This window comes from Tetrao urogallus (assembly GCF_951394365.1).
Source record: "Tetrao urogallus genome assembly, chromosome: 4".
NCBI lineage: Eukaryota > Metazoa > Chordata > Aves > Galliformes > Phasianidae > Tetrao > Tetrao urogallus.
Window position 1 is genome coordinate 49006159 of NC_136817.1, and position 24564 is coordinate 49030722.

Genomic DNA, 24564 nt, shown 5'->3' on the forward strand with positions numbered 1-24564 from the left:
TGTAGGCTGGGGCACCTGCCTCTAGGTCAGGTTGCTTAAAGCCCCATCCAGCCTGGCCTTGAGTGCTTCCAGGGAGGGGGCACTCGCAGCTTTACTAAGCAACCTGTTCCACCATTTTAGGTGTTTCTTACAGTTTTATTAGGTCAGTTCTTTCTGAATATGTCTCCTTTGTTATTATTGCCTTAAAATTAGCCAACTGATATATAAAGCAACTGAAAATGGGAGAAAATATGAGAAAAACAACTCTTTCAAACCATCACTCTGTGCAGCAAGCTCTTTCTAGAAAGTGAGGGAAGGAAGGAAAGCAGCTCTCTTTGTAGCCAATAATTCTACAAATGAACTGAAGAAAAAATTGAAAAAAAAAAAAAAAAAGCAGCACATCTCTCCCTTCCACCACTGCAATAATCAGTTTTTTTTAACTCTTGCTATAGGACATCCCATTGGATGTTTTCACTATTTCAATGACTTTCCAGTAACTTTACATTTTCGTCTGTAGTATTCTTTAAAAAGCTTAAATCTAGTGTTACTGAAGGAAGAAGGACCCTTTCCAGAAGCTAGCTTATATACTTAAAAGTTATGCATTTATTAAGTTCAATGCTTAACAAAATGAATACGTAGCACAGACTGGGAAATTTGGTTTGTACTCAGGGTTAGAATGTAACTGCGTACCTTTTTTGTTGTGTAATTTTGTTGATAAGGCTTCTGGTAGTTGGGCAATGTAATGATTAAACTTTGTATCTGAAAGATAGAACTTCTGTGCTTTTTGTTTGTTTGCTTTTAATATGTTTCCATTTTAAGTCAGACTTCCTAGGACCAATACCTAGGCACTTGCAGAGTTTGCAAAGGCCTTGATCATGCTTAGCTCCTTATCTCAGTGTGAACTTGACAGACAAGAACTGAAGGATTTAACATCATTATAATTGGATGATCTATGAGTAGAAGAATTTATTAAGTCTGGTTTTCTACAGTGCCTCTGTAAGAATGCAGAGCAATTCCATCCCTGTCCTGTGTCCTCAGCTTGTTCCATCCTCCCTCCTCTTGTGTCTTTTCTTTGCTCTTTCCTGTACCTCTTCCTCTTCAGCTGAGCAGATCTGGAGACTGTTGCAGCGCGTTTCACTCAGCATGGCTGGACATCGCCTTTCAGGGCAGGCAGTAGCCCAGCCAAAACAAGCTCTCACTTCTTAATTTCATTCCTTAGATTTAGCCCTTGTTTTCATGAAGTTGGCCAGCAGATCTGAAAGTTATAAACAGAGAGAATGGGACTGGCAGTCATGGTGCAGTTTTGTACGCCTGTGGTGGGGCACATGACCGTTTTTAGAAAAGCAGACTGAGAGCACCAAGTGTTCATCACAAACAGGAAGAGCATGCAAGAGAATCATGGGAATCATAAGCAAACAGGGAAATTAACTGCTATGCAAAGACAATGAGGTATGTTCATTGCTTTCTTGTCATGGTTTCAAAGAAATGTGCAGAAATGCATTTTCAGTCCCTTTCCAATTTTAAATTTTTGGAGCAGTCAACACCTGTGAGCTCAAAGTTTCACAGAAGCTTTGCTTCAAGAGTGCCTGTGCTAAGCTGAAACGGCTTTAGGCATTTTACTGTAAGTTGCTGCTGGTCTTAGCTCGCTTCAACATGCTGACCCTTGGCCAGTTGAGGTAGGAGAGATGGTGGCTGTTCTTAGTGAAACGTGATCACAGTGTACTCATGGAAGAGCCTTTTGTAAAGTGTGTCTCAACCAAGCTCTAGTCATCATTCAGTGTCTGCAAAGATAATTTCAGTGGAAGAGCATGTAGGAGTATGAGTCTTCTTGTTACTCTTTGCCCTAAGAAGACCTCTTTGTGGCTGAGGTCTCAAAGCTGCAGACTGGGTGCTGAGGATACCACAATGTGGTGGTACCATGCACAACATGGCCTAGCTGCTCACCCCACCTCCAGCCCCATGGTAGCCCTACACGAGTCCCAAGCCTGCTGCTGCTGGCAACCGAGGAGCAACCGTAGGCTATAAACTGTATTCAGGCACCATTCTTCAAGGTGATATTATGACTGTGGTTACATTTCCTATAGCTTTAGCAATGATGCAGACTGTGCCATTGGGAACCTGATCAGTGACTCCACTGTCCAGTGGCCAGTCCTAGATGACCTACCAAATGTTGTAATCATTGATAGAGGAGTGATTATAGAAAATCCTTCTTTCAAAGAAATCTGTCATCCTAGTCACCAAATACAAAAGACTGCTTTAGATCTTAGAAATGCTGTTTCTATCTTGAAGCTGACTGTATTCCAAGTACAACTGAATATCTTCATTAGAAACTGCCAGTCACTTGGAGGCTCCTGTCCTTGGTTGTATCTGGTAGCAGTAAGATTCATGGATGGCTTTCCTTCATTAGTTTAAAATGTACTGCCTTCCAGCTTCACTGGAGGAAGCACTGAAATTATACAACTGTTAATGTGTGGAAATGACTCACAGCCAGTGTTGGTGTGTGGTCCAGGGGGAAGGGCTAACCTTTTCCAGAGCTTCATGCTTAAAACCAAGCATACAGTGAGAACGTGCTTAGTTTAGCTTCCCGTGATGTGGGCACAGATCAGGCACTAGCCTGCATCTGCAGTGCCTCCCAGAAGTCATGTCCAAACCAGTGTGTCTCCCCCACCACCACATGTCCTTCTCTTGCTCATGCAAGTAGGAGTATCAACTCTCTCCTTGTTCCAGGTCTCAAGTGGTCCACGGCTTGCATAGCAACCATCACACTGTGCTCAACAATTACTCCTTCAACATTATGTTTAATCTTCTAAAGAGATCAACAGCAGGCCAAAAGTAATCTGTTCATGTGCAAAATGGTCTTCATTTTTCCCAAAAGATCATAGAATTTCCAAAGAATCTCCATTAAAATGACACAAAAGCAGTCTAAAGCCTCAGTATCACCTTATTGCTCTTTGTTGGTCTTGTGGTACATCCTCCAGATAAGATTTTACAAAGAACAAAGTTCAAAATGCAGATACTTCATCACCTGGTCACTTTATATTTTCTTGGAATGCGCTATCACCAGTTCCATAATGTGAATATGAGAAACAAATTGAATGACTGATGTAGCATCAGTGTCAAACATGATGTCAATATTATGTCAATCATGATGATGAGGCACTAAGAATGAGTTGGCTTAGTTCACATTAATAAAATTTCCACCAATCAAAATTTGACCAGCTCCTCACCGGCACCCCTAAACAAAGCAGCTAATTACTTTTATAGATAGAAAATAACTTTTTAAAATTTTAATACATATGAGACGTGTTCAGGCCTCAGAGGTGATACGGAATTCTAAGTTGGTGGGCAGGTGATGCACAGATGACAATCTGCTAGTTGCTACGCTAATCTGCACACTAGGCACTATGTCCACATTCAGAGGTTCCATGGTAAATCATGTTATTGAGTCAGACTGGGGAGACTGGAACAGCTTGCACAAAAGCACCTTCCTTTTTCTTTAGGAATAGTCTGCAGTAACATAGTGGGAAGAGCAATGTCTTCAAATGCAGATATCTGGCTACCTTCAGTGGTGTTCTGAAGATACATACAGCCATAGAAAGGTCAGATTTCAACCATCTCAGATGCATGCAGACTGTAGCAAATTTCACCAATGAAATACGTTCCCTTTAAAAATTTACCTTTTATATTTGTGAAAAGGGTAAAGGGTAAAAAGTCACTGCCCTTTTTGTTCCTGAGATTTTAGCTAGTTCTTCGGAAAAGAGACTGTCTCTCTGATATTAAGATCATTTATCACCTGGTTAACCTGCTGACAGACTGCCATTTCCTGTATAATTGCAAAAGCTACCTCACAAGCAGCTATGGTTTCTGTTGCATGGTGAACATTATTTATGCCCAAGAGCCAAGGACAGTAGTTCCCATCAGTTACATCTCTACTAATGAATAAAACATGCCAGGGTCTCTTCCCCGGACAGAAGAGCAGCACAGCACACAATATTTTAATGGAAATCTTGTCCTTCCTCCAGAAACAAGGTGGATATACACCTCATCACCTACCCTGGGCAGTCCCTGCCCCATTCTCTTTGAGACTGTGCCCAGGGCAGTGCAAGTAGGTTGGCCTAAAACATGTTCAAGGAGCGTGCGAGCAATTAACAATGTAACTTCACATCCCAAAGCCAAATTCTGTATATTTCCTTGTACAGATGTAGGCACAGAGCCCAAGGGGGCTAGATAGAGGCTCAAGAAATTTTGTTACAATGAAGGAGTGGGGGTACAGCCCCAGGTACCAATATGTGAGTGCGCTAGGTTCTTCAGGTATCCACCCTGCAGGAGACAAGAAATATGAGATATCACAGCAGAGCTGAGGGTACAGATGTTGCTCAGAAGAGCTCATTTTGTCCCTCTATCCCCCTGCGTTAGCCAAAGGAAAGGCTTCTTGCTATCTAAGGACTTTTTTGTATAGCTTCTGAGTCTAACTCCAAGGATGTGGTTAATGCCCTCTTTAAAATACAAAGTTTGGAAATGCCCTCTTTAAAATACATATTTTCCATTAGTAATAGAAAACATGGGGATTTGGTGTGTCCTGGATGGGATAGGATATACTTCCAACTTAAGCTTTGTGAATGACAGAGGATGCTAGGTCATTGTAGAAACATTTTCTTAAGCAAGGAAGGGAAGGAACAACTTAACCAATGGATTTAGTACTTACTCCATTCAGACCATTCTTCTCATTCCTAACCATTTCAGCTATTATTGGCCTTGAAATAGCAGGCACTTTGCTTATTTTATCTTGTCAAATATCTGTAGAGGTAAATTATGTCAACAACTCTCTCGGGTCTTTCTTTGAGAGTGAAGTGTTTTACAGCAGAAGTGTAGTCCCATAAAAAAGTCACCATTCGGTGTGATTTGGTTACCACTGCCCATTAACACAGTCCTTGACCACTTTCAAGTTTAATTAGGGCAGCTCTACCCAGCAAGGTGACCTGGGACAGCTCTGGCTGTTAGAGGTATGACCTGCCAACAAGGCCATGCCAGTGGTGGGCCCCATTTTGGGTGCAGCCATGGAGGTGAAAGTGCTCTTTTACTGTTGGAGAGTGTTTGGTTACAGGGGGTGGTTTCACTGCTGAGTTGCAAAGTTCATCCCTGGAGTTATACTAACATTTCTGTGCCACAGTAGTGATTCTGGAGGGATGTAGCTCTGGGACTGCATACTGCAGGTTTAGTGAAGTAACTGCGGATAGATGGGCAAACCCATCCTACTTCCTTCACTATAGAAGCCAATCTTATTCTTGCAATTGAGTACTTCTGGTTGTAGTCCTTAAAACAAAAGGAATCTTGGGAATGGAGTTTCTGATACAGCTCTTGCCTGCAAATGAGCAGCCTGGCTCCTGCCTCCATCTCAGAGGAGGTGGTGGGTGGGGAGGAGCAGGCCAGAGGCTGCTGTGGGGAGGAGCAATCAGATTCACACTTGGCCACGTGGACAAAGTGCATTGTGATGAGGTACCAGGAGGTGGGACGGCACTTCTGGCTTGCCTTATTACACACTGTCACTAAGAGCTTCCCTCAACCTCCCTGCCACCCCAGCATCAGAGGCCAGGTGTCTGAGTGTGTCATCATCTCTCAGTCCCAAGACAGATTCTAATGTGACTTGGTCACATCAGTGTTCTACCATAAGAAATGAAGTTCATTCTAACTCTGATATGAAGCTCATCTGTTTAACGCTAAGACTTCTCCAGTAGTGATCCTCCTATGCAAATAGGAGTGCAGACTCTGCTTAATTCACATTCTGTACTCCTGACAACGTATCAGCATTCCATGACACGTCACTTCTGCCATAACGTAAAAGCCAGGAACTAATGAATGCAGGCAAGCAGTGTGTGTGCACGGTGTGGCCACACAAATGTTGAGACAGCAATAGAAAGGTGAGGAAAGGTGCACAGTGTGCCTGTGGGGAGGATGCACTGGGGCCTTAAATTGGCATCACCAATTTACAGTATTTGTGAAAATATGCTGTGAAATGGTCTCAAGCAGCCACATCAGGCTGGTGAGCACTAAACCTTTTTCCCGTAGAGTGTTTTATTTACCAAGGGACCAAAAAGCAATCATCGAATTAATCTCCCTTGTAGATATATCTATCTAGAACCCAACCTGTATTTATTTTACTGGAAAGCAAACATCCTACAGAAACATAATGGTTGTAGTAATATAGAAGTTCTTCAGGTTTTAATGGTTTCCTTCCTTCCTTCCTTCCTTCCTTCCTTCCTTCCTTCCTTCCTTCCTTCCTTCCTTCCTTCCTTCCTTCCTTCCTTCCTTCCTTCCTTCCTTCCTTCCTTCCTTCCTTCCTTCCTTCCTTCCTTCCTTCCTTCCTTCCTTCCTTCCTTCCCTCCTCTTTCTTTCTTTCTTTCTCTCTCTCTCTCTCTCTTTTTAATGTCCTAATTGAAAGCAATAACAACCAATGGGCTTATTCAGTATCTATGTGCTTAAATTTCAGAACTTAAAACCCGCCTTCAGGCTTTAACAAAAGCACAGAATCTTACATGGGGAATCCACCAGGGAGTTCCTCTGTACTGACATTCCTTGCAGAGTGACAACTGAAGTGTTTGCTAAAATGAAACACAAACTTTGTATAGCAACAGTTCAGGTTATCAGGGCAACTCTGGCTGCCCATGAACCAGAGATACTTGAGATTAAAACACAAAAGGGGAAATCCTGTTGTGGCCACCTGCACAACTCCACAAGCCTCTCCTTGGCAGGTCTCAGAGAGAATCCCACCTCCTACATCATCAGCTCAGCTGACCTCAATCAGTGACCACATAGCACCTTGTCCTAGCAGCAGCAGGATTAGTAACTGCTGCTCTCCAGGAATCTGGCAGGCTTATGTGGAATGACAGTGCATTTAAAAGCACCTCCAAGGACTGTAGTTGTTATCTGGGAAAAGCTTCTGGTTAAAATCAGAGCCAATTTTACTGGTGGGACTCCACCTCCCAGGCTGTGACATTGTCCTCTCCAGAGGAGACATAGGAAGTGGCCAGGGCTGGCAGACAAGAGGGGAGTCTGCCTGTACAAGGGCATTTTCCAAGACCCCAGTGACAAGATAAAGGCCAAAGAACTGACGTAGGTTACACATTGAGACAGTTTCAGTCTTAGAGAACCTGGAAAACTGTTGTCTCTGAGCGTTGTCCCAACCGGGTGCCTGAGCACCTCTGAAAACCTCTTGAGATGATGTAGTAAATCTGCTTTGAGACATATAATACATGTGTTTGAGTGTTGCATATGATCCATTCATTAAAAAAAAGAGAGAAAAATGTTTTGGTACCTATTTGGGGCTGCATATTCTCAATATTCTCAACAATTTTACCAGTTTTTGGTTTTTAAGTCAGGAAATGGAGAAGTGTGTTTGCACAATCTCATTGCATAAGAATGAGAGCAAAATAACGTTACTCATTTCAATAAAGTGCCGTTGTGTCATTAAACATTCAAATAGGCAATAAAATTGTTCTGCAAACCCGAGGGAACCTGTTAGACCAAACACAAAAAGGTTTTGTTAAAAAGACAAGGAAAAGAAAGAAAAGGGGAGAAAAGGGAAAAGAGGCCGCTAGCGTTAATGTTATGAGGTCCTGTGATCTAGTGGTTGGCAACCCTGCCCATGGCAGGGGTAGGAACTAGATAGCCTTTAATGTTACCTTCAACCTAAGCCACTCTATGACTCTGTTATTCTATTTTTTGTGGCTGTATAGTGGCTGACCTAGAGCATATATGTGAATATACTGATAAATTGTAAAGACTTCTCAGAGACTTCGTGGGTTGCTCATAAGTTTATGTGTCCTTTTGGTGAAATGTTTTAACTGGCACATTCCCTTTTCGTTCCACTGCAGTTTCTAAGTAGTCTCTGAAGATCAAATGTGACCATAAAACTAAACCCTCTGCTTACTCCTTACCATTTCTACTCCTTTCATGTTCTCACATCTGCATCATCACAGGATGCCATGCTGCCAACCTGAAATCCTTCCTGAGAGCCTGTTTCTTACCATGCTTATCAAAAACACTAGCTCTCACCCCATTAAAGACCCTCTCCAACAAAATGATGAGCCTGTGATCAGTCTCCAAAAGCACTGGGGTTGGATCTTTGTAAAAATCCCAGAAAAGCACTATCAGTAATCTAGTAGGGCTTTTCATCCCGTGGAACACATCCAATTAGCAGAAGCAAATGCATGTATCTGTTCCTAGAAAGGACGGGTGAGGGAAAACCCACAGTCTCCTTGAAGACCTTTTATTGCATCAGGGAGTAGACCTCATTTGATACTCATCAGCACGTTCCAGTGTATCTCAGATTTTTTTCAAGTATCCAGTTTTTTCTTTCACAATGTTCAGAACAATTATTTAGGAAAAGCTTTTCACATATAATCCCATGCAGGAAAGAGTAAGAGAAAATAGAAAATATTTTGGAAAGAAAGCATGAACCAGATGGTATGGACAATTCTCTGTTGTTTTCATTCACATGAGATTTTGCCCCTGCTTAGCTGTCGATCATAAAAAAAGTGGAAACAATTGCATATTTATGGTAGTACTGTATTGGAGGGTGACACTGTCATCGAGTCAAGCTGTAAATTAGAAGGCGAGATATGCTTCTATTCCTACAGCAGCTCAGTTGTGCTGTATGAGGAGCGGAGCATGCGTGCACATACAAAATCTATCCTCCATTCCACTGGGATGCCTGTGCTGTTAACCCTTTTCCACTTTGGCTTAGATGTATCCCTCTCATGATGCTAGAGTCATAAAGAGGCATATGGAAAGTCATATAATCACTATTATGGTGTGTATGAAGCCAAGGGGCTCATAATGCAAGGAAAGCTGGTGGGTACACAGACAAAAACTTGCACAATTCTGCCCAAATTTCTTAAGCTCCCACTAAAAACAACTTGCAAGACAAAATAATTTATTTTCAGTTTCTGCCATTGAGAATACCTCCTATCTGCTGATTTTCACTACTTTAAATGATAATGGGGACAGATCTTGGAAATGAACAACAAGGTGGAGCTAAAAGTGAAAGTGTAAAAGGAAAGCCAAGAGCTTGAGCCACCTCCCTACACATTCCTGATTCACATGGTATGTTGAAGAGCCTTCTAAAAGTGAGCGTACTGCATTTTAGCCCAACACTCTGCTAGCAGAAGTGTGTTCTCAGTCCACTTATCACGCTTCTCTGTGCATTCAAGTGATAGGATTCACTTTGTAATGCTTCTAGTTAAAAATTAAGATCAGCTTGTTTTCCAACTGAAAAATATGAAGTCAAAGGAAGAACAGTGACTTTAAAAAGATAATGTGATTGAAGGGAGTTCTGTGAGTTTATACCAGCTAAATGCCAGCTTCCCCGCATACATTCATGAGACTGAAGCACGGGACAGATTTTGGCATAATCTCCTGGATTTTATCCCCAGATTTGAGACTGATTATTTCTACAGTCATGGGCAAACCACTGAATTTTCATGAGGCAGCTTCCCTGCCTGCAGAGCATCTCGTGACGGATGAGTTACGTTTGCAGAGAGGAATTCTGAAGATAAAAAATCCATGTAGTACACTGGGGCTGTAGGCATTCTGGGACCAGGATCCAGGCTGCAGGTGTGTTTGTACAGTGCCTAACACACTGTGGCTGCAGTGCTGTGGATAAACAAGTCTAACAGTCAGAGCAGACTGCTAGCAATTGCCATTTGGGTTTGCTCCCAGCAACCATCACAGCGATGCTTCTTTTGCCAGTCTTTGTTGTCCTCTGAATTCCTCTCTCCTGCATGGGACCTTCTAAATTTTTTAGCTGTTCTCTCTATATTTTTTGGCTCCTCTATCCCTTTTCTGTCTTGACCAGCCTGTCAATGTGTAGTATTAGGAAGTTTCTACGTTTGGTGTGTCCAGACTAAGACACTCAGAAGATAAGGACAAATAATTGCAAAGGACCAACTGATACCATCTGACAGCACTTTCTCCACAGAATCCACCAGTCTGTCCCTGGGAGGTTCAAACACTTCTCTTTTCTCACTGAGATGTCCTGGTGCTGCCGGCTGCACGCTGCTTGGCTAGAGCTTTGGGATGAGCTTTGATTTTTGTACATAGGAAAGACAGAACACAGGAACACCAGCTAAAGAACAACCAAACTGCAAGCTTAAAATTACCGATAGGTAGGGTAGGAATATAGGACCGTATGCATGTGCATGTGTGCATGTATATATAAATTTTTTAGCCGGGCAGCTTTTGATTTTTAGCTTGATACAAACATGATTAAACACGGATGCACCGTAATTATGCTCTTTTTAAGGAGAATTCGTGGAATCTTCAAACTATCCCACTATACAAAACTATCCCAGCAATCGGGCCAATCTTTAGATCTTGAGTGAAGCCACTCAAAAATAAACCACGTGTAGCCTCTTAGGGAACTTTGCACTTTGGGATCCCTTGAAGCCTTGAGAGAAATGGCTCCCGCTCCTCCTTGCAATACCCTTCCTTTCTGAGCCATCGCTCCAAGGTCATGGCACAGCCCACGTGGCCCTTTGTGGAGCCAGTCTGGGCCAGGGCAGTAAGCTGCCGTCATGCTCCTGCGACACGCCGCTTGCTTTCTGTCTTCCCCAGGCTCAGGCAGCTCCCAGCTATGCCCTGCGCCCTCTCCTCCCACTGGCAGTTCTGCTTGCTGCTTGCCAGCCTGCCGGATCCATCATCCACGGCATGTTTCAGTTTGGTTTCTCCTCTTGACCGCTCAAGAAGGTGTGTTGTTTGCTTTGCCTAAGTGCTTCTGGGGCCTAATGTCCCGTTGTTATGTACAGACCATTCCTGCTGTCATGAATCATGTTTTACCACCCCTTTGCCTTCGCTTCTGCACCAGGCTTTTTTCTTCCAAGCAAACACATTTGAGTTCCGTGTTTGCAGCTGAAGTGCTGCGCTCCAGGTATCCAGCACACAGCTCTCGCCCCACGAGCCACAGACCACTTTTCTTGTAACTGAATGCAAATGGACTCCATGCAGCCTGAAAACAATTTTGCCAGACACGTATGAAGAGAAAGATTTTGCTGAAAACTTTGTGCCGTCAAACAAAATATGCCCTTTTCTTATCTTATCTGTTGTAACTCAAGATATTTGCACAACGCCTTGTGCTAGGAAGGAGTTGTTTGTACATGTTTCACTCCCTTTTCTCCAAGTTTTGAATTTTGAATGAAATCTTTCTGCTCAAATCTCTCCCCCAGCCCCCCATCTGCAACAACATCAAAGTTTCTCTTGTCCATTCTTCCTTAAGGTTTGGCCCAGCCCTCTCAAAACTCATTAGCTTCGTACTTTTTGCAATTAACTTTCAAGCTGCCACTAAGAGCTCTCGGTGTCTGGCAGCGCTCACATCTCTGTTCCCTTCTGTCCCACCCACTCGGCCTCAGCCCGAGAGCCCTTAACAAATGACTCCCAAGGAATTTAAATGGCTAAGACTGACTGACCAATAAAGCGATGCATAATCCCCATGAGCAGGTCTCACAGCTCGTGCCATTAGGAAGAAGGGCTGCTTTGGTGAAGGCTCGAGCCCTCAGCCCGTTGCACTTGGATCGTGGGACCAGGGTGGTAAGGTTTTCTGTCTGCCTCTGGTTTTGTGGCTGTTTGGGAGTGGGCATTTGTCAGTGCCAGGGTGTTGGATTGGGGTTTTTTTCTGCATTTATAGGGGCTTTAAGACCTGTATGAGAAGGAAGCAAAAACTTCTAAGCTAGAACTGTGAGCTGTTATGAATACCTACCAGAATTTGTGTGGCAACTGGCATGGCAAATATCAGAAAATTGAAAACCAAAATGCCAATGTTTTAGACTGAAGATAGAAAATAAATTCAGATTTCAGAGATGTTCTATTACTTTTAATGAAGTGTTAGATAGCCATTTACAGCTGTTTTGTGCTTTATTTTCAATGGGATTGTCTCTGCCATCTTCTTTCTGTGTTGACTGATAGTGTGTTTGGCTCTTGTTTGAGAGAAAGACACCAAAATGGAGCTTTAAAAGTGGATTACAGCTTTAGGCGGAGAATTTGAAGCTTACAGCTTGAAGATGGTTAGAAATAAGCAAGATACTTATATGCAAGCGTTATTCATACAAATCAATGCATGTAACTCCAGCACAGTGACTACTTAGTAACATGTTAAGAGAATGAAGTTTGGTATTATTCTGTTCACCTTTTCACTAAGCAGCCTGTAAAATGTTTAAAGGTTCTATGACATAGGACATGTGATGTTAATCTGTTCACCTTTATATATTTATTTGTTCATTTATTGCTTTATTGAAGACAATGCTGATAGCAACAGTAGAGTTTGAACTTAAAACCTGGAAGAAAAAAAAACAACAAACAGTTGACTCTAAAAAAGCAAAAGAGGAAAACATATAAGATTCAGCTGTGCTACATCTTAACATAACATTCAAATTGCTCCTTGCCACAAGGACCGGACACAGCAGCTGTGTATCACGGCGTCCTATCCTGAGTTGGGTGGCTCTGGAGCCATGTGCAAAGCATTCCATGAGCGTCACACACCTGACCTTGCCATGGATGGCAGCGGGTGCTCAGAGTGCATGAGGGGGTTGCAGGAAAACTTCACTTGTGTCAGTTTCCATTGTGAACTGGTGGCCCACGCTGGTGCCGGCTGGTGATGCTGATCCTAAGGCCTTGCCAGGTGTCTGAACGAGCTGAGAGAGCTTTTAATTAAATGGAGCAAACACCGTTAATCTAACTGCCTGCAGAACGCATATATTTTTGTTCACCTAGAAAGGACTGCAGGACTGCATCTACAAAAAATTTGTTGTATCGTTGTTGGTTTGATTATTTTTCCATGGGTTTCTCATTTAGCTTTGCACTGTATAACTGAATTAGTTAATGTGATGGATAAAAACAAATAGCTAACAAAGCAGGAGGCTTTTTGCAAGTCTTTTTAATAATTTCTCTTCAATTCTGTATTTTTGGTTCAATTCTTTGTTGAAGAAATTGCACTGAAACAAATATTGCTTGTCTTCTTTCTTCAGTCTTTAATCTGAAGAAAAAAAAAAATCCCAGTTAAGGTCAGCAAAAGGTGAATCTCAAATGGCACCTGTCTCAAATACCATTTCTGTCTTGAAATGCACAAAACCATCATTTCCAAATGATGGGTATTTCCAACCGAGCTGCAATTTCAATGGACTTAAATTGTCTTGAATTAACTCAGCCCAGAAGCAGTGCCTCCTGAGAGAGTCCCTGCCTTCGTTAAATATTTTTTTTTAATTTATAATATTAACCCTGAGCATGGGTAACAAGTACTGGAAATCTCTTCCTTGTACTTGTAAACCTTGTTTCTCAATTTCAACCCAAGGTTCAAAGGTTTGTACAGAGCTCTTAGATCAGAGGTCAGGTACAAATTGCTGCACTTTGCAGCTTCGTTCTGCCGATATGACAGAATTTCACAGCAGAGACGATTACCTTCCATCCCCCCTCTCCTCCATCCACAGGCAACGCCAGGCAGTTAAAAGCGCGATATGTACAAGCCAGCCATTGGTACCTGAGTTTAATAAATAACTAACTGAGTTTCAGTGGTGCAAGGTGCACGTTATAAAAAGGGGTCAAATGTCAGTGCACAAGGAAAAAACCATGCAGTCTCTGACTAAGCCAAATGCTTTGAGTTTAATGTGCTTTCAGCTGCAAACATTCACATCCCACTCTGTGGTTCTCTCCATGCTGATTTTAATTTCTGTAACCTGGGGGAGAGGGAACACAAGTTGGGCCACTATCAGTTTTCCCTTAAATCGCAGCCAAAATCAGAGCAGCAGGCTGGGTACCCAGCAGTGAACGTGTTGTCGCTGCATTCAAGTGGTAAACACAAAAGTGTGAGAAGTTCATAATAACAACAGCATGAAATATGAAATATTAGTTAAAACTGAAATTTCTTACACTATTGTTCTAACACTGACATAGTAAGTAGTTTTTGTGTAAACAATCCACACGCCGTATTCAGGCACAGTATTCTACATTCTAGTTACCAGCCTATCTCTACATCCAGAGTTCAGCAAAGCATTTCACAGACACTCACAGTCGCTGAACTAGGTAGCCCTCTTACATATATGTATAAATAGGAATTGGAGCCATATGTGTCTCTTACAACTCAGAATATTCTATGATTCTATATAGTGTTTCTTTTTTTTTTTTCTTAGAAATAAGAAGTGGAATAGATTAATGTCTTATCTTTCCTGTATAGCACTTAATAGATGTTTCTACTTTTGTTTTTGCTTTTCAACTGCCAAAGATCCCTTTTAAAGTCTTTTTTATGGCAAAAGCTTGCAAGCTCATAGTCACCCTAGCTGAGACACTTCTTCTTTTCCGGGGAAGTATGAGCTCTAAAGCAGATTGTTGGTGACACACTTTTCTGTGCCAGATTCTCTGTAGAGAACACTGTTCAACTGCATTTGTGATAAACTGACTTTGGAAGAAGTTCTCCATTCATTCCAGCTCATCTACAATAGGAAATACTTGTTACACACAAAGTGATTACGTTGCACTTTATTTATATGTCATACACTTTCCTGTCTGACTGTGGTAATAGACTTTGTGGACTAAATTGAAATATGTGAATCTGGGGAGAAAGGAAGGGTTGTGTTTCCTGATTTGGAAAGCTGATAAGAGTGATTATATGACTCATCTCTCATCTTCTCGGCCTTCTTCAACACATGGCTTCAATATTGTGTAGGATAGTATCTGCAGGCACAGTCAGTAATGGCTCTATTGAAATACTAAGAGTTGTATAATTATTTTGAGTTGGACTGGGTAAAAGATAGGGCTGGGACAAACTGTACGACACAAAGGTTACACAACTTGCTGGGACAAAGTTCTGAATGGCTTGCAGCAAAGTGCATTATACAGCGAGAGAAGAGACTGGGTTTCACTTACTCCAACTTTCTTCAGAAGTGGTTTAAGTTGAGATGGCTGCTGTCACACTGGAGTAGGTTAAAACACTCAAGAAACACACTCTCCATTAACAGAATGTACATTGCAGAAACAGAGAAATAAAAAATGTGTAGCTGAGATGCTGTAGGTGTTGGTAGTGCTTTGGCAGATACCAGTAACTTTTTCATCAACGTCACAGGCTGAGCTCTAGACTCAGGAACCTTTTCTGGCTTTATTAATTGGGTTATCATTTTTTAAAATTTAGATTTGCTTTAATAGTCTTTCTGTGGCTTCTAGACCAGGAGGTCAGATGGTTGAGGAGCCTCCATCCTTGTGAATGATCACTCTTGTGCATTGATAGTGCTGATGGATAATACTAGTGGAACTTCTGACAGGCTTTGTAGGATCACACTCCAAATTAAATATGTCTTAAAAGGGTGTAGAAAGGGTTGGTAACTGAATAAACAAGAAGTTGGCACAATACAAACTTATTATGTAGGGGAATCATAATTTCAGTTGCATTTCTTTTTTGGTATAAAATTGCTGTGACACATGATTAATTTAACTACAAGAAGTGATATAATATGGCTAAGAGAATAAGGTCTGTCAGAGCTATTATTCTTAATGATAGTGATGAAAACGAGAAGCTTAACCTTGGAATCCTAGTCTGAAGTTGTAGCCAGTGACCGACTCTGTAAATTGAGGCAAATTCAAACTCCCTGACTAGAACTGAAGTTTTAACCAGGGAAATTCCAGCTTGTTATCTTTCCGAATAATTTCAGATGTTTTCCTCATAAGTAGGTGAAAGTAATTAAAGAATAGATTTAGAGGAACTTTACTATCATTTTTTTAACTAAATGCGCTGATTTCATTGGTGCCTGGGGGACGTAATCTGTCCCTGCAAGACTTTTAAGGCAGGGATTGCAGCAGTACTCCTCAGTGTCTTACAAGTATATTCATAGAAGCCATTAGTCCTACAGCTGATATCGACGAAATAGTGCTAGATGCTGATTGTGCTTCTTTTTGGAAGACTCAATAAAAAACTGGAACTGTCAGTCAAAAAATTCAGTCAACAGTTTTTAGCATATTTGGAATTAAACTAACCACTGTTAACATGCTTGCGCCACATAGGACAAATGTAAGCAACTGAGAATTGTGTACAGATCCTTTCTCTGCAGGAGGCACATGCTGAAAATGACTCCTCGAGCCCATAACACCAACCTAGTCCATACCAGGAAAAGACAAACTGGTTGGAATAAATTCATAGTGTAAGCATGAAATGTGTGACAGGACCCCTGCTGGTCAAGATCCCTGATGTCATCATTAGCAGAAGTGGGAATTTCAGCTGCTAGTTTCAGGATTAATAGGTCAGACATTTCTTCTGTCCTGGAAAACTTTATTCAGGTGTATCACAGACTCATTGAATCATTAAAGCTGGAAAAGACCACTAAGATCATCTAGTCCAACTATCAGCCCATCCCCACCATGCCCAGTGTCCCTCAGTGCCACATCTACGTGTTTCTTTAACACCTCCATGGATGATGACTCCACCACCTCCCTGGGAAGCCTGTTCCAATGCCTTACCGTTCTTTCTGGGAATAAATGTTTCCTAACATGCAACCTGAAATTCCCCTGGTGCAACTTAAGGTCATTACCTCTTGTCCACAGACGAGAAGTCCTCAAAACGTATTAAGCAGCTCTTCTCTTCAGATTGACTCTTCCTAATACAGTCACCAAGTCTCTAGTATTTGTCTTAGTGACTGTACTCTAATACTCCCTGGCCTTACTTCTGTACATGTCAGTCTGGCTTAAAGAGAGATGGGTGAAAAGATCTGACTTGGCTAAGAGGTATCAGCCACTTCTGTTACTCTCCTGGTTCCTTTGTCTCTACAGGGACCCACAAAGTTCTCCTTTAGTCCTGGCGGTGAGATTGCTCACACAGCCAACATGTCCTTATTGATAACTACACAGGTCTGATCTACAAGTTTACTCTCCCAAGCTGCTCACTGTGTTAGCCACTTTCTCCTCAGACATCTGCCTGAATGACCCAGAGCAGGAAAAGTCACCTCTTCAAAACTTTTGTTGGGCATTTGAGCCTGGGGCAACTTTTCACCCTGCTCAGTTGCAGGTAAAGCAATGTGTCTGACACGTTGCAGATAGCCATCACAGTCTGTTGGCCTCAAGTGTTTCTTCTTTGTTAAATGTGCAAAGACATCATCCATCCTTCTGCTGAACAAAGATGTTTTCCCTGGAGACCTTCCCCTTTCTGTAAGAACAGATGAGAAAAGGTCTCTGACCAGAAAGCCAGACCTAAATGACCTGCTCCCTCTTGCACCAATGCAACATGGGTCTCAACTTCAGACTTTTGCATTTTTGTGAGTGAAAGCAGGTGGGGAGCCCAGCTCTTGTCCACCATGGATAACCATGGTGAGGATTAGCATCTGACCGCAGCAAGCAGCAGGCAAAACAGAGCCAGAGGCTATGGTGAGGCGGGTTCCTACAAAAGATAGGACTTTGTCTCACCACTAGTGTGGGAAGGAGCCCTGTGACATTGTATACACAAAATGAATGTAACAATCCTTGGAGTCTTCAAGGGCAGGTTCCATGGGGCCCTGGGCTAGTCTGATCTAGTGGGCAGCAGCCCTACCCATGGCAGGGAGCTGGAACTGGGTGGGCTTAAAGGTTCCTTTGAACCCAAATATTCTGTGACTCTGCAATTGTATGTGAACTTGCCATGAGAAGAGTCAACTTTAGAAAATACAGAGATTTAACTGCTGCAGGGAGTCCAGAGCTGCTGCTGCAAGTCAGCAGCAGGATTTCTATTTGCCCTTATTACTGCAACGTAAAAAAGTAGGAAGGTCACATTTGAAACAGTAGCTGATATTTCACTCTGTCAACATGGTGTATTTAGTTAAAACGCTGATGGCTGACCTTCCCTCCACAGCAGCAGAGGCTGCAGCACACAATGCGAAGCTGCAGCAGCTCCAGAAGTAAGCAGGCTGACGTGTCCATGAGGGCACATTCTGTATTTTCAGCAGGAATTTGCACAGTCCAAAGCACCCAAAAGGGCCATCACAATGACAGCTGGCAGAGAAGCCAAGGCTTTCCCTGGGGAGGGGTCTGGTGCCTGAATGACCCAGGCACCCACCAGCTGCAGGTGAGGCACAAGTGTCCCCTGTTTTTGAGGAAAGCTCTGGGTGGGTTGCTTCACGCACTACCTAGGCTCAACATGAAGCAAATGCCAAAGATGCTTGGATTCCACAGGTGGCCCTGGGTGCTCCTTCCTGCTGTGGTGCCAGCACCTGTTCCCATGCCCTGTGACTGCTGGTGGCTCTGTGGCCAGTAGAAGGCAAAAAGCAAAACTGTATGGGTGAGTTAATGCAGACACAAACAAAGCCTTTCATAGGAAAAAGGAGGAATTTGCAGCAGTTGCAGCCACAAAGACACCAGTTGTGTCTCTCTGTGTGTAAAAGTCTGTTTCATCATAGGTGGCTGAACAGAAGTGCAAGTGGCTGCCTGGGGTGACGCTGAGTGCTGTGTGAATTCAGGGATAAGGTGTTACAGGGACTGCCTTTTCTTAAGTGATGAAGTCTGACCAGCGAAGCCTTCTAGGAAAACAGTGGGATTACTTTGCTTTGTATCATGCAGTTATTTCCCTTTTTATGTCTTAATGAACTCTCAGTATATAACTAGCATTTTTTTGCCTGCGTCCTGGGTACCAGATGTAGAAGATAGACTCATTGTCGTCCCTTGCATCTGCAGACCCAGAGATATGTCTTAAAATGCAGGTGGGTTTCTTCAGCCTCAACGCTTTCAGCACCACAGGCCACCCCAGAGGCCAAACCTCCTTAGCCACAAGAAAGAGAAAAAAAACAACAGCAGAGAGGGAACAGCTCTTGCTCCTAGCAGGCACAGAGGAAGAGAGACTTTCTGCTTCCCCTTGCATCAGTGACCAGCTCCTCTGCAAGCCCTGGGGCACTGCCTTCTCACTGCAGTCCTGAGCTACCCCTGTTCTGGCAGCACTTGGCCCCACGCTGTTGTTACTCAAAGCATGGTGTTCCCATTTAATGAAAGAGGTGCTTGGTACTCATAGTATGCTTTAGCTCAGACACTGCTGGTGTAGTAGGTTTTCCATTTAATATTCTCAGCTCTGATAAAAAATAAATAAATAAAAAGAAAGGAATTAATGTTTAGGTCAAGAACTATTTGCACACAGCTTACTGGTAGCAGAGTTTCATAAGCAGAAGGAAGTGAAATCTGACTGGTTTCAATGAAACATGTACATCTGAGAGTTCACCTGCAAGTGAAGGAGAATTCCTGCACACAGAGCTGAGCCAGAAAGGCTCAAGGCTCTCAATATGCTGCAGAAGTCAGTGGACACCTAACTGAGCTTTGAAAAATCAAGCAGGCTTTACCTTTTTCTGAGAAAAAAAGAAGCCAGCCTTGTTTCAGTCTGGGTAATAGGTCATTTAAAAATTGGTCATCTCCAAAATGCAATCTTTCTCATTATAAATTAATACTTTTTGTCTGTCTTTCTGCTTTATGAATCTTTGTCATGGAGATCAGGTGTAATTTCTTCTTCATAGGCTAGAAACCAAGCTCTCATATTTCACATGACATCACATTTTAACATAGCTTAAACTACTGACTCTGCTCTTAGCACCAGCCACACTCATGGATGCACAGGAATCCCTCTGCATTTACCCACACCGCTAAACTTGCAGCATTAACTCCTGCCCAGGTACACCCACAGAACATGGTAGCAAGTTTCCATGAGCACTTAACTGCAGACTAAAATCATGCATCAACAGTGCTGAACGCTTCGGAAAGAGGTCATTTTGCAAACTGTTTTGTTGAGTGACTACTTTTCAGCGTGAGCAGGCAAGGTATTGCTGGCAGCACAGGAGGCAGTAAGAGGAGAAGGGAGCACTCTGTCTCTCCTGCACTTTTCCTCATCGAAACAGGTGATCTCTGAACCCCGTGAAGGTGTTGTCAGTGTCAGGTGGCAGTGACTGTTACATGCGTATTTATGTACGTCAAGTAGGGCTTGAAGGGCCTTAATAAGTGTAAAATGGATTTTATGTTCACAGTAAGTTGTTCAGTAAGATAATGTCTGCAGCTGAGGTGGCCATCAGCATTTAGCAGCACTTTCAGGTACAGATTCTGATATTAGAGTTCAGGAATTGGGCTCCATGATCCCTATGGAACCCTTTCAACTCAGGATATTCTATGATTCTATGATTAGAGATCATCTTGCTGGTGCTGGGGGACATGCAAAGTGCTGTAGGACAAGCTAGTTCCTTGACACCACGGGCAGCCCCAACCCAATCCCAGCAGCTGGTTCTGTTAGATCAGGGAGGCTTTGCTCTATCTCCGCCCTCTCCACCCTCCCAGCGCGTGTCTGTAGCTTTCTAGACTTCAGCCCCACTTCTGAGCCAAACCCACAACAGGATACAGAGACTTTTGTTTTGTAAGTTGACCTAAAACTGACAGTAATGATTCATTTTTAAACTTACCTACCCCTGAGATAATAAGTAATTCACTTGCCAATGGGTGGCCCATGTGAAGGTAATGATTATTCCCTGGTAAAATGCCTGCTTACCAAGCTTTGATTTTACTCAGAGAAAGGTAAAAGCAGATCTTTAGGAACAACTTGTCAAGTGAAAAAAGAAGATGTTTTTCTCTGCTTTAATTTCTACTAATGATGTGAAATAATTCCCAGAAGTAAAACCAAAATGCTGGCTCTGACACATTAAAAAGAGAATCATTTTTATAAATTACATTTAAAAGCGAGATTCTATCAAAACTGACGCATGTCTGTGAAAGGCCTGGCTTCAAAGAAATTGTGATTTCTGAAGGAAAAATACTGCCTGGACATGACTGTCACTATCGGTGCCCCTCCAGCTTCTCTACCTCCCTCTTTGCTCTCCATATTCTTGAAAATAGAATGATTGTTCACACCAGGAGCACCAGTGTGCAACACCCATGGCCCAAACACACCAGCAGGATCAGACCCTGCCACAGACCAAGGCTCAGAGACGTATGGTTTCCTAATCCCAAATGCAGTTTCAACATGCATGCATGGTAACCAATGCAACACAAATGATAAAATTGTTGTCATTAAGAGTATATATCAGAGTCTTTGTGGAATTGTGACTAAATGATGCCATTACATGGAACAAATAAATTTGGCTGAAGCTTTATCCTTTACTAGGATACAGGCCATCAAACACAAACTGTGGCTATTTCTGATGGTGGCCTGCAGAGTTTCCTACAGGAGCCAGTGCCCTTTGACAGTCAAAATAAAACAGTCATTAATGCAAATCATGGCAAATAAATGAGGGAATGATGCAAAGGCTGATGGAATTGTATATAGAAATAAGGAGGTACCAACTGAGGAGCACTCAGTAGGTGGGACCTACTTACCAGGAAGTTGAGATATGGCTAACACAAGATTGTGGCACTTAGGAGTAACAAACACAAGACTTGCTTGCTGGGTTCTACATAACCCCAGTGAGCAATATCTCTGGAATGACTTGGGATTAGAAATGACAAAGAACTCCGCATGCTTCGCTTGAGAGGAGAGTGGAGAAATGGGCCTCGTGAGACAGAGGAGTGGGGAGAAGAGAGGCAGGTGGTCTTCATCCCTATGTCCAGCAAGGGTGAGAAAAGGCAGAAAGTCTGAAGAATGTGGAAAGAGACACAAACACAATTCCAGTGAAATAAGGACTAAATGTGAAGGCCAAATAGAGTTTGGCCTGCAAAATTTATTAAAAAGAGGACAGAGTTGTAGCTTGATGACACAGCTTGAATACCATCGTAAAGCAAAAATAGAGGAACTGAAAGACTATTTACTCAGAGAAAGGTTTAATGTAATGCTAGCTGGAAGAAAAGCCAGATAAATTCTCAGGAGAAATAGCATACCTTCTTGTCAAATAGAATAATTAACAAACAAGCCTTAAAAGGAAGTGCTAGGCTCTGCAGCTCCTTGATGCCATAAAATCAAGGCTGGGTGTTCTTCTGGAAGATGTGTTTTACTCAGATAAATGTTACAGGACTCCATGTGCCAATAACAATACAATGTAAAGGTCCATGTTATATACAGTCACTCATATTAAATGTTCTGATGGTCCTTTCCAGCTTTAAAAGGCCATGAATTAACTATTCTAAGTCCCAGTGTCATGTTTTATTTGTGCTCAGTGGTAGATCCCATTGTCCTGCAGTCACGGTTATCGGCATTTTCAATCTCCTGTATTTCTGCATTTCCTGCCTGGATTTAAATGTATTATGAGATTTCAGAGATTTACCCTTCCCTTGCTGGCTTACAGGGCTGTGCAGCCAATTGCAGGCTGCCTGTAATAAAGAAGTGATTCTCCTCAGCTTTTCTGAAGTGCTGGTCTTATAAGAAAAGAGACAAGCACACCACACACCATACCACAAGCAGCAGGCAGCTCAAAAGCTTGCCAGGTTGTCCTTTGCACAAGAAGATAAGAACCATTTTTCCATGGTGTGAAGGTGTACTTATTATCTCCTACTTCACTGTTCTTGTGAAGGTATAGATGAGCCAGGGGCTGGCACAGAATGGGTGCTTCTCATGCAGTCTGGTATGGCTCTTTCATCTGCTTTTCTGAAGCCTTATTATCTGTGTGAAAATGAGCTTGCAGAACTGCTGAAGGTCAAAAAAGAAAGGCTGGTATTCTGGTGGCAGCTAGCAGCTTGTAATGAGTGTCTGCTTCTTCCTTTGCCCAGGTTTTATCAGGCTTTGAATGAGTTTGACATCATGACCGCTGAAGACTCTACTGCAAGGATGAGCAACGATTCCACCAACGTGAGCACCACGAAAGTCCCTGAAGGTGTGGCCGGTGCGCCCAACGAGGCAGCCCTGCTGGCACTGATGGAGCGCACCGGCTACAGCATGATCCAGGAGAACGGGCAACGCAAGTACGGCGGCCCACCGCCTGGCTGGGACGGCCTGCACCCTCCTCGCGGCTGCGAAGTCTTCGTGGGCAAGATACCCCGCGATGTCTATGAAGATGAGCTTGTCCCCGTCTTCGAGTCTGTTGGCCGCATCTATGAGATGCGCCTGATGATGGACTTTGATGGGAAGAACCGCGGTTATGCCTTCGTGATGTACACACAGAAGCATGAGGCAAAGCGGGCTGTCAGGGAGCTGAACAACTATGAAATCCGCCCAGGCAGGCTGCTGGGTGTGTGCTGCAGCGTAGACAACTGCAGGCTCTTCATTGGAGGCATTCCCAAGATGAAGAAGAGAGAGGAGATCCTGGAGGAGATCGCTAAAGTGACGGAAGGTGTACTGGATGTCATCGTCTATGCAAGCGCTGCAGACAAGATGAAGAACAGGGGTTTTGCCTTTGTGGAGTATGAGAGCCATCGAGCAGCAGCAATGGCCAGGAGGAAGCTCATGCCAGGAAGGATCCAGCTGTGGGGACACCAGATTGCTGTCGACTGGGCAGAACCAGAGATAGACGTGGATGAAGACGTCATGGAGACTGTTAAAATCCTCTATGTGAGGAACTTAATGATTGAGACCACAGAGGACACCATTAAAAAGGTCTTTGGGCAGTTTAACCCTGGCTGTGTAGAGCGGGTGAAAAAAATACGTGATTATGCCTTTGTGCACTTTACAACCAGGGAAGATGCCATCCACGCCATGAATAACCTTAATGGTGTCGAACTGGAAGGCTCGTGCCTGGAGGTTACCTTGGCCAAGCCAGTGGACAAGGAGCAGTACACTCGCTACCAGAAAGCAGCAAAAGGAGGGGCTGCAGCAACACCCGAAGTAACTCAGCAACCTAACTATGTTTACTCTTGCGATCCATACACACTAGCGTATTATGGATATCCATACAATGCCCTGATAGGGCCCAACAGAGATTACTTTGTGAAAGGTTAGTAAGCACAATCAGGGGATGCGATGGGCAGATTTGATCTAAGGCTGGTGTGACCCTAGGTCTGTCTGAAACAAAGGACAGCTGGTGCTTGGCTGTTTTCTTAACCACTCTTTTAGAGGTCTTTTTGTCATATTTATATTCCATTTCATTTTAATTTATGATCTTGCAGAGATAAAAGCTAATATACAGGCTAGCATCAGAACTACACAGACAGAATAAGCAAACAGACCAGTTATGGGGTGGAGAAGGGAGGAACCTGGTTTTTCTGAGCGTTGTACTAACACTGGCCAAATGGACAGTCCAAGGACTTTAGGTTCTGATGTCTCTTTCCAAAGAGCTGCATCCTAGGTATTAGGGATCATGGCAAAGGGTGACCCTTCTGCCTTCTTCTAGAGGTGTGGGTGTGGTGAGAACCACCTGGTAGACCTCAGCAACCAATGGGAGGGGTGTCAGGAAAAGCCTGAGCTCAAAACTTACCAGATGTCATCTGTCCTCTACATTAAAATTACAGCAGTGCTGCATCCTTCATAAAGCCTATTAAAAACCATTTGCAGAAGGAATAAAATCAGTGCAAAACAATTATTTTATTATGTATACTTTAATCAGTTCTGGATTGCAACCATTATAAATAAACTGCAAATGCGTCATTCACTAATTCACTAAAAAGACAAACAAAAAACAACAAACAAACAAACAAAAACTAGTGGCTATTACTGTTATTATAATTATCCTGTACTTATAGGAACTATAGTTTCCTGAAATTTATTGTGCA

General features: G+C 42.9%; 1 protein-coding gene across 2 annotated transcripts in view; it reads left to right on the forward strand.

Moving 5' to 3' along the window:
- Positions 1-24564, forward strand: part of RBM47 (RNA binding motif protein 47) — a gene marked incomplete at both ends in the record, with an annotated part of 40645 nt that overhangs the window by 11923 nt on the left and 4158 nt on the right. Inside the window, one exon of one of the 2 annotated variants that reach the window (XM_079534054.1) lies at positions 22630-23789. In XM_079534054.1, coding sequence (XP_079390180.1) covers positions 22661-23789 — 1129 coding nt within the window. Of the gene's footprint in view, positions 1-22629; positions 23790-24564 lie in introns of those variants that run through there. The other variant, XM_079534053.1, reaches the window with a different exon arrangement.